General features: G+C 47.8%; 1 protein-coding gene across 1 annotated transcript in view; it reads right to left on the minus strand.

The window, feature by feature from the left end:
- Positions 1 to 8,659, minus strand: part of htr2cl1 (5-hydroxytryptamine (serotonin) receptor 2C, G protein-coupled-like 1) — a 21,818-nt gene extending 13,159 nt beyond the window's left edge. Inside the window, exons 1-2 of the mRNA XM_072459228.1 lie at positions 7,986 to 8,659; positions 84 to 284 (exon numbers count right to left, since the gene is read on the minus strand). Of these exons, the coding sequence (XP_072315329.1) occupies positions 84 to 284; positions 7,986 to 8,397 (613 nt within the window). The 5' untranslated portion in view covers positions 8,398 to 8,659. The remainder of the gene's footprint in view (positions 1 to 83; positions 285 to 7,985) is intronic.
- Between the last annotated feature and the right edge of the window lie 2,162 nt (positions 8,660 to 10,821).

Here is a 10,821-nt window from a genome sequence, read left to right on the forward strand (position 1 = left end):
GAGCATGACCCGAGTGTGACCAGTGTGAGAACACGAGTGTGACCCGAGCATGACCCGAGTGTGACCAGTGTGAGAACACTGACCTATGGAGATGGTCCAGACGGCGGCGATCTTCATCATGGCCTTGGTGCGGGAGTTGAAGCGGCTGTGCTCGATGGGGTTCCTGATGGCCACGTAGCGGTCCAGCGAGATGGCGCACAGGTGCATGATGGACGCCGTGGAGAAGAGGACGTCCAGGTAGATCCAGATGGGACAGAGCGCGCTGGGGAGGGGCCACGCGTAGTCTGGGGAGGGGGAGAGAAAAGGGAGGGACACGAGTGAGAAACGAGCGAGACACGAGCGAGAAACGAGCGAGAAACGAGCGAGAAACGAGCGAGAAACGAGAGGTCAGTGACATTTAGTCCGGTCACATAAGCAGCTTGTGGGGTCAAAATGAGACATCTGTGTCGTGTCTGCATCTAATTATGTATCTTTTGTCTCCTACAGTTCAAACCTACGACAGACGCGGGTCATTACTTTGTATTTTGGACATTTTAGGTCATGCCGTCTTTGGAAAGATGTTCAAGGAAACCAAGTCTACAACAGGACTAAACCAAGTCTACATCAGGACTAAACCAAGTCTACATCAGGACTAAACCAAGTCTACAACAGGACTAAACCAAGTCTACATCAGGACCAAACCAAGTCTACATCAGGACTAAACCAAGTCTGCATCAGGACTAAACCAAGTCTACATCAGGACTAAACCAAGTCTACATCAGGACTAAACCAAGTCTACATCAGGACCAAACCAAGTCTACATCAGGACTAAACCAAGTCTACATCAGGACTAAACCAAGTCTACATCAGGACTAAACCAAGTCTACATCAGGACCAAACCAAGTCTACATCAGGACTAAACCAAGTCTACATCAGGACTAAACCAAGTCTACATCAGGACTAAACCAAGTCTACATCAGGACTAAACCAAGTCTACATTGCGGCTGTCGATGTGGTAAATGTCGTAAAGTATAAGTATAAGTATTATACTTCATGTTTACTCTCGTCTCTGCGGCAGAATCAACACATTTGTCCATCACATTGTATACGTAAGTATAAGTATAAGTATAAGTAAAAGTATAAGAACATAATATTAAACTCATGATTTATGTGACTTTCATATTTCTGCTGCAGTTTAATATTTCGTTGTTAAAACATTTTCCAGAGAATCATGTGAAGGTGGATGTAGATTCGTCTCATCGCTAATGTCCGCGCGAACGACCAAAGCTAATCACTGATAATTTATAACCTGCCGAGATATTCACCGAGGAAACATGTGCAGCAAATGCAAATGTGGAAATGGCATTTATCAGAAAAGAAAACGTTGAATTCATGTCCAAGAAAAAGGAAATTAAAGCTTCAGCCATTTTGTAAATTAAAAACCTGAGCCACAGTTTCTCACTGAAGATTACGTTTAGTGACGATATTAAAGCTGCATTATGTAACTTTTCCTCTGTTTGGCACGACGTTAGGGCTAGCGCACGGTTTGGCTGGCGCAGTGTTTGACTAGCGCACTGTTCGGCTAGCGCACCGTTTGAGAAGTGCACCGTTTGGTAAGCGTACCGTTCGGCTAGCGCACGGTTGGGCTAGCGCACTGTTCGGCTAGCGCACGGTTCAGCTAGCGCATTGTTTTGGCTGGCGCACTGTTCGGCTAGCACACAGTTCGGCTAGCGCATTGTTTGGCTAGCGCACGGTTCAGCTAGCGCATTGTTTTGGCTGGCGCACTATTCGGCTAGCACACGGTTCGGCTAGCGCACTGTTTTGGCTGGCGCACTGTTAGGCTATCACACGGTTTGGCTGGCGCACTGTTCGGCTAGCACACCGTTCGGCTAGCGCACTGTTCGACTAGCGCACTGTTCGCCTAGTGCACTGTTCGACTAGCGCACTGTTCGCCTAGTGCACTGTTCGACTAGCGCACTGTTCGACTAGCACACTGTTCGGCTAGCACACGGTTCGGCTAGCACACTGTTCGGCTAGCACACGGTTCGGCTAGCACACTGTTCGGCTAGCACACGGTTCGGCTAGCACACGGTTCGGCTAGCACACGGTTCGGCTAGCACACTGTTTTGGCTGGCGCACTGGGGATCCACAGGTGAACTCGGGTCAAATGCCGTTTGATTACCGACGTAACGTTAGCTTGCGTAAAAAGTGCCTAATTCCAAACAAAGGGACGGTATAAAATATCACTCAAAACAAATACAATAATTGTAAAAAGTATGTCTTATACTGTAAATTACATATCAAAATGGTCTCGTTCTCGTGGACAAGAGAATCGACGCTAAATAATAATAAATAAATAATAATCATGTTTTATTTTGACAATGGATTTCTGGACTAAAACAGACCCTAAAACACAAACAAATCGACTTAATAACAAAGACGGCGGCGGCATAAGTGAATCTTTGTCTGGTTTTAAAATGTACTTAAAAGTCCCAATGTTCAATGGAGTAATTGTTTGGCCAAATACTTTTACACAACAGAATATGAAACACAAACGTCATCATCAAAACTGAACGAGTCAAAGCTTTTACAAGTTTCCTTTCTCACGGCCACAAAATCATTGAGTCAAATAACCTGAAAACATGAACATTTAGATATTTTAGCTCTTTAATACTGTCGTAAGTTTCTCTAGCGCTTAATGTTTTAGTCCGTTGAGGTTTGGTGATCGTATCGTTCCGCTAACCTTTAAAAACTCAAACCTCCCTGAACGTAAATGCCACGTTTACGCGTCAAAAAACATCTGCTTATCGTTCGGCCTTCACAGGTGGATCGTAAACGCCCCCGTCTTTTTTTTCTTCTCTTCGCCGCGTGATGAATCGACTTTCAGCTCCGCAGAAACGCTCGCAAATACGCCGAGACGCACCCCCGTTAGCCTGAGGTGGGCGCTAATGCTAACGACCGGGGCGGCTACGCTTTGCCGCCGCGGTAATTATCTTCAAATACGAGAGTGTGATACGACATCAGGAGCGGGGGATGAAAGTGGAGCGACAGGAGTGAAAGAGAGAGGAAGAGAAGCTGGAGGAAGTCAAAAAAGGACGAGAGCGGTGGGAAGTAAACAAATACAACCGTAAAAACGCGGAGGTTACAAATACAACTGTAAAAACGCGGAGGTTACAAATACAACTGTAATTAAAGCCGCAAGCGGCATCCAACGGCCCTCGAGGGCCGCCGGCCTTCCGACTCTGCGCTTTCGACTTGATAAAGATGGCGCCCTTATTGTGTTGAATTAAAAAAGAACTTGACAGACGGCGACACATTGGACATGGCCAATCCAGTGCAAATGAACACCTGTGTCAGTCAAATTTGCTGCGCCGCCGCACAGAGACCGTAGCACTTGGAATAAAAATATGGATAACTTTTGATGCCCCGCTTGTGTAGATGATTTTCCCCAAATATGAGTTTGATCAGACAATCTCCCTAGGAGGAGTTCGTTAAAGTGTGAAGCGTAAAAATGTGGTCATTTTAGAGATTTCGCTGTTTTCCCATTTCTGACATATATTTGCAGGTCCGCCACACAGAGACCGTAGCACTTAGAATCAAAATATGGACAACTTTTGATGCCCCGCTTGAGTAGATGATATTCTCCAAATATGAACTTGATCGAGCTATCGCCCTAGGAGGAGTTCGTTAAAGTGTGAAGCGTAAAAATGTGGTGATTTGAGCGATTTAGCGATTTTCCCATAAGGATAACATGGGATGTTTCTGTCATCGCTACGGTTACGCCGTACAAAATATGACTTTGGCTCTCATACTTGTATGATCAAGATGGCAAATTAGAATTTTGTGCAAAATATCATGTCATTTGGAAAAACTCTATTGTTTATAGGCCACTCTGAAGGCCAAATAGTCAGAATTCTGGGAAATGTTTGCGGCTCCGTCGCACAGAGACCGTAAAAGCTATCCTTAAAATTTGGATAACTTTAGATGCCCCACTTGTCTAGAGGACGTACACCGATTTTGAGGTTGGTGGGCAAAACGCACTAGGAGGAGTTCGTTAAAGTGTAAAACATAAAAATGTGGTAATTTGAGAGATTTTACGGTTTTCCCATAGGGATAACATGGGAGGTTTCTGTCATCGCTACGACTACGCCGTAAAAATTTAGGCATTTTTGTGATTGGCTTTTGTGATCGGGACGGCAAAATAGAATTTTGGGTAAAGTTTAGACAATTTTGGTAAAACTAATTTTTGACCTTCAATGTTAATTTAAAGGTCACTCTGTAGGGGGCGCTATCGTGGCCATTTTAATTTTGTCAGCCTAAACTGGTCCAGACTAGAAAGTTTAACAACTGATTCAAATTTGGTCCTAATCGGACTTGTTTTGATCAAATAGGAGCAATTTTTAGAATTGCAATATCTCAAAATAAGTTGTCCAACTTTGCGGCTGCGCCGCACACAGACCGTAAAAGGTATCTCAAAAATTTGGATAACTTTAGATGCCCCACTTGTCCAGGGGACGTACGCCGATTTTGAAGTCGGTGGGCAAAACGCCCTAAGAGGAGTTCGTCAAAGTTTGACGTGAACAAAATAGCTGACTCAGCGTGTTTTCATGTTCAAAGGAAGATGGCGGCCATAGGGTATGTCTGGGGGCTTGGCCACAATGATATATATTTTTTGTCCTCACGAGAGGAATGCGTGTCCCGAATTTCGTAGCTCTACGACAAAGTTGATTTCGGGGCGTCTCCCATAGGCGCAATGTATTTTGACTTTTGACGGTGGCGCTGTCGCGTCATTTTTTGACGAGAAAAAAAAATGGCCCAGAAAAAACAAAATTTTTCGCCGATTCTGAATTTTGGGCAAAGTTTGGTGAGTTTTTGAGCATGTTCAGGGGGTCAAATTAGAGCTCAAAGCGCAGAAGAAGAACAATAAAAAAAAATATAGCCGCAAGCGGCAATGATCGGCCCTCGCCACGCCGCCGCCACACCGCCGCCACGCCGCAAGAGGAGGGGGCGCTAACGCGCCCCAATTGTCCTTTTATTACGCCTACTGCTGAATCACATCTTCTCCCCTTAGTTTTACCATCCAAAACTATTTTATTTTGAATTCTTGGCAAAATGTGCGGCTTTGCCGCACAGACACTGTGACTCTTTGAATGAAAATGTGGATAACTCTTGATGGTCCTGAAGATGAGTCTCACCAAATTTCAGGTTAATAGGGCTGACGCCCTGGGAGGAGTTGGTGAAAGTCTAAAGTGTAAACATGTTCTGGCGATTTCCCCATTGGAATAACATGAAAGGTTTCGGTCATCGTTACGGCAACGCCATAACAATTATGACATGGGTCTCATTGACTTTTTTGATGGGGATTCTAAAATTGAGTTGTGTGTCAAATTTCATATAATTTCGCAAAACTAAATATTTAACCTCCATATAAAATCTGTAGGGGGCGCTGTGGCGCCAAATGAATTTATTTCACTTCAAGTAGGTTTAGGGCAAAGAGTTTAACAACTGATTCTAATTTGACGCAATTCGGACTTTATCTGCGCAAACGGCAGAAATTTTAAATATGGGAGATTTCTGAAATTCTAGCTACAGTTTGCGGCTTCGCCGCACAGAGACCGTGACAGGGTCAATGTAATTTGGATAACTTTTGATGTCCCACTCCTCAGTAGCATTTTCACCAAATTTCAGATTTTTAGGGCCAACGCCCTGGGAGGAGTTCGTAAAAGTACGACGTTTGGAAAAACTCCGAAGTCATGTTTAGCCATTTTTGAAGCAATATGGCCGACATTTGGTTGGGCGGACGGCGTTGCCGTAATAATATTTTTTACTTCTCTTGTCACCATCTACCTCGGCGCCAAATTTCATGATTCTACGATCAGATTTTTTTTGGGTCATTTCCCATCTCTCAATGCATTTTTGGTACATTTGGGGGCGCTGACGCGCCAATTTTTTTTGTTTTAGAAAAGGGAAATAGCCAGAATGTAGAGAGGCACGATTTTTAGAGGTGTGAACATTTTTGTGACTTTTCGTCAATGTTCACTGGGTGAAAAATAGGGGGGTTGGTCCCGAGAAGAAAGAATAATATTCCGATGCGAAAACAATGTTTCCCATTTTTCAAATATCATAAACTATACATTTTGGGAAAGCGCTCGCGCTTTCCTACCTCATGGTGTGGGTCCCTGGTCACTGACGGGTACTTTCGTTAATTTTGAGTGGGCTCCGCCCACTTTGTGTTTTTGGCCCTCTATACAGTAATAATGTTCAATTTTTGCATTACATGCTTATATGCACGGAACATGCAAGAGATGGAACGTATTTGTGAGCTACTTAGCGCAAATGAGTGCTTTATATGGGGATGACGACCGCTTCGCGGTCGTCAACTCAATGTAAAGTGCTCGTTTAGTGCGCACTTTTGCACGGGCTTCGCCCGTTTACAACGGTAATGTTCCATTTTCCTACTACTAATTAGTATGCACGGGGCGTGCGTGAGTGAAGGAGTGCGTTAGTGAGTGTTTGGAAGTGGGCGAGCGCTTCGCGCTCGATTTCGTGCGCACTACGTGCGCACTTTCGCAGCCGTGCTTCGCACGGCCTTACGAGATTAATAGGCCTCTCGCCAGCTTGTGGCGCTCGGGCCAAATAATAATATTTTTAGCAAAAACAATATAGCCGTTTCCACTATAACAACAAATTATAAATCGTTTGAAAGCTCTAAGCCTTCCCGATGCCGCCATGGGGTGGAATCATCATTACGAGCGCTTACGCGCTCGTCACTCCCTATTCCGTCGGGATGCCCCGCCCACTCCCCATAGACTTCCATTGATTTGAGCAGATACAAGCATGGCCCATGCCTGCGGCATGGACTCTCGCGTACGGGACGATGCCAGGAGGGTTTTTGGAGGAATGCAGCGCTTCGCGACTTTTTCTGTCATAGCAGGAGTAAGTATGCATGATCCATGCCTTCGGCATGGGCTAGTTCACTGTACTTGCCAGGGGCGACAGACAGTTGCAACGCTGCCTTCGGCAGCGTTGCGGGAGCAATAGGCCCTCCGCCCTGCTGGGGCTCGGGCCTAAAAAAACGCGGAGGTTACCCCACAGGAGCAGTCCGCCGTATAACAGTTTCACCGTCGATCGGAAAACAAACGCCAAAGCATATCCTGCCGTTTTAAAATGAGAAACTAACACAAGCGCACTGTCTGGCTAGCGCACTGTTCGGCTAGCTTACTTTTCTGGCTAGCGCAATGTTCGGCTGGCGCACTGTTCGGCTAGCGCACTGTTTTGGCTAGCGCACTGTCCGGCTAGCGCACTGTCCGGCTAGTGCATTGTCGGGCGCTGTCCCCTCTTATTAGCTGCGATGCTAACAACGCTAACGGCAACGCTACCGCCACCGACGTTGCGATCTGCGCCGCGGTCGGAAAACAAACGCCAAAGCGAATCCTGCCATTTTAAAAAATAGAAACTGCGCGCTTTATCTGCGTTTTTTTGTTGGGGGTTTCGGCGCGTCCGATGTCAAAGCGCCGATCGTAAAAGACGGTTCTGAGCTTTAAAACGAGGCGGGACAAATCCGTATATTCACGTGGTTGTTGTTGTTGTTGGGGAAAACGTCGCCGAAACTTGGTAAAAGCTGAAAATAAAAGACATAAATCTATTTTAACACCGCTCTGCTCGCTCTTCTGTTCGTAGAGATTTCAACCGGTTTATTGGCCAGCGGCTGGAATCCAACACATCGGCCTCCGTCATGAAGAAAAGAAGAAAAGAGATGTATCGTGTCACCAGTTCACGACTAATCGGGGAATCGGACGATCTGGAATCAAAATCCGAGCCATTAGATCGTCCATTACCCGCGCTAGATTCGGGAAAGACAAGTTTACTTCAGTCATGCTCTCTCGTTTAAGAGCGAGACAGCGCGCGGGGGTCTCCTGACACAGTTTGCGCGCCCAGCGCCAAGTCAAGCGCGCCGAATCCCGCCCCGACCGACGCAGACGAACGATCGGAGAAGCGCGACTCACCGTAGAGGATGTTGATGAGCGAGATGGGCATGACCAGGATCCCGACCAGCATGTCCGCCACCGCCAGCGACCGCAGGAAGAAGTTGGTGGCGTTCTGCAGCTTCTTCTCCAGCGACACTGCCAGGATCACCAGGATGTTGCCGCCGATCGTCAGCGCGATGATGACGAGGATCAGCAGCGCCGGCCAGTTCTTCTCCTTCATGGCGCGGCTCGCCACCGTCTCCCGCGTGTAGTTGTCCGGCACTCCGAACGCCGCCACCGAGATCTCCGGACTCACCCAGCCCGGCTGCGTCTGGTTCAGGTCCAGCGTGCCGTTCGCCGGCCAAACAAGTCTGCCGTCCATCTCCAGGGACGACGTGGTGGCGCCGAACCCGCCCATGAGGGCCCGAGCGGGGCCACGCGTCCTGTACATGGGGCCCGGTCTCTGCCGGAGCTAACGCCGACCCACAATCTCGCTCCCAACGCTGTGGTTATATAAGAAAGAGATGGATATCGAAAGCATTTAGCGACATTTATTTCGATTTGAGGTGTACGTGATTAAAATGATCCAAAGTTGGGAGGCGTAGAAGCAGGATTTGGGGGCTTGGTGGGCTTTTGGCTTCTTGAATGTCGGCCGTCATAGCATTAGGAAAGCAACGTTAGCACGAGTTTTGGAAGCACTTGTCGACTACTTTTTTGAACGAATGTTTTTCCATTGAAGCGTCGCTGGCTAAACTCACTCGCACATTCTCTCTTACGGCGCAATTGTCCAATTTCTTGCATGTTCAACTCGTCGTTCGTGTCTGACCCGGAGGTTTGTCACAGTAAAGTCCTGACGGGCAGGAGAGGTCGGAGGTCGCACCGGGCGCCGGAGACGAGATGAATCGCACCCATCGCCCGCACTCGCCGCCGTCTCCACAGAGCTGACGCGGCGTGTTCGACGTAGGCCGCAGACGCTGATGAGGGAACGTCGGGCTCGGACGATGTGCTGACGTCGTTTCCGTGGCGATCGGAAAAATCTGAAGAGACAAAAAGACAAAAACGTTCTTGCAGTCAGTAGCATTCTGCAGACATTGAATGTGTCCGAAACGTGTCTTAGGGTCTGCTCGTCTCCATAGTCATGTTAGTGCTTTGTCTGGAATGTTCCACAGTGTGACATTGAACTGCAGCGATGTCGAGTTTTTCACAGTAAAAGCACAATAAAACAATTAATTTGGGTTTGACAAAATAAAAGCACTGTAAAATCGCCCTCCGAGAAAAGCGCTGTTGTGATTTTGGGCGTTACAAAAATAAATTGAATTTTATTTAATTAAAAAGAATGAGAAAAAAAAGGGGTTTTCATCATAAAAGCACTGTAAAACAAAATCAGGGTTTTCCACATTAAATACACTGTAAATGTCTCAGTTTTACACAATAAAAGCAATGCAAAACAATGAATTTGTTTCATTTTTGGGAAAAAACAATGCTGTAAAATGACAAATTTGGCTTTTTCAAAATAAAACAACTTTCAAACAATGTTTTTGGGATTTTCAACTCAAATATTTTCAGTAGTTTACAAGAAGTCTTTTTATTTTTTTCTCCAGTAATTTTCAAAAAAATAATGGGCTTCAGCGTTTACTCGTGTTGACCTCAGTAATGCATCGATACAGTTTTGAGACGTTTCGCCTGGAGAGTTTTGATTTCAAAGTATAAAGAGTAAAGATCCTGGTGCTGCTCTGTTGTCGCTGTGAGATGCACTTTTTAGCTCCATTTTTTAAAGTAATTGCACATTTCCCACTTCCTGTTAACAGCTTTACTGCCGTCATAACTAAACTGTGGATTTTCTGTCCTCACACAACTTCACCCAGAACAAAAGGCGCTGCGTCGCCCGTCGCCGCCCCTCGTCGCCCCTCGCCGCCCCTCGTCGCCCCTCGTCGCCCCTCGTTGCCCCTCGCCGCCCCTCGTCGCCCCTCGTCGCCCCTCGTCGCCCCTCGTCGCCCCTCGCCGCCCCTCGTCGCCCCTCGTCGCCCCTCGCCGCCCCTCGTCGCCCCTCGTCGCCCGTCGCCGCCCGTCGCCGCCCCTCGTCGCCCCTCGCCGCCCCACGCCGCCCCACGCCGCCCCTCGCCGCCCCTCGTCGCCCCTCGTCGCCCCTCGTCGCCCCTCGTCGCCCGTCGCCGCCCCTCGCCGCCCCTCGTCGCCCCTCGTCGCCCCTCGCCGCCCCACGCCGCCCCACGCCGCCCCTCGCCGCCCCTCGCCGCCCCACGCCGCCCCTCGCCGTCCCACGCCGTCCCACGCCGCCCCTCGCCGCGCCCGCATATGTCGGCGAGTGTTACAATCGGCGGGAAGCGGCGCGTCCAAAGCAAACTAACGGGACGCCTGGCGGTGATGAGTGAGTGGGCGACTGAGGACGAGCGGTGATTGACAGAAAAGCTTCCACTCGGAGCGAGCCGCCTCATGCTGAGTCGGAGCCGTGGGCGGCGGCTCCGGGCGACATCGAGCCAAGAGCGCCAAACGCCATAAACCACGGGAGGGAAAAGGGAAACGCATTTATTTATTTGGATTTGAGTCGCTTTGCAGTCGTCACGAGGTGTTTCGCTGTTTCAGGTCGTTTTTCTGGACGCGCATCAAAGATCTTATATTTGTGATGTTTTAAGGAAAGTGACGAGTGTAAAAGACAATCATCAGAAATATCACATGATGATCACTGATGAACAATGACACTTTGACTGGCCATTTAAATACATGGATTTATGATGCAACATTTAAGCAATTTAAATGAGACGCATAATCATGAGACGCATAATCATGAGACAGTCATGAGACATAGTCATGAGACATAATCATGAGACACATATTCATGAGATATAATCATGAGACA

This window comes from Eucyclogobius newberryi, unplaced genomic scaffold (assembly GCF_026437365.1).
Source record: "Eucyclogobius newberryi isolate DKJ021-1_F unplaced genomic scaffold, fEucNew1.0.hap1 SCAF_22, whole genome shotgun sequence".
Taxonomy (NCBI): Eukaryota; Metazoa; Chordata; class Actinopteri; order Gobiiformes; family Gobiidae; genus Eucyclogobius; species Eucyclogobius newberryi.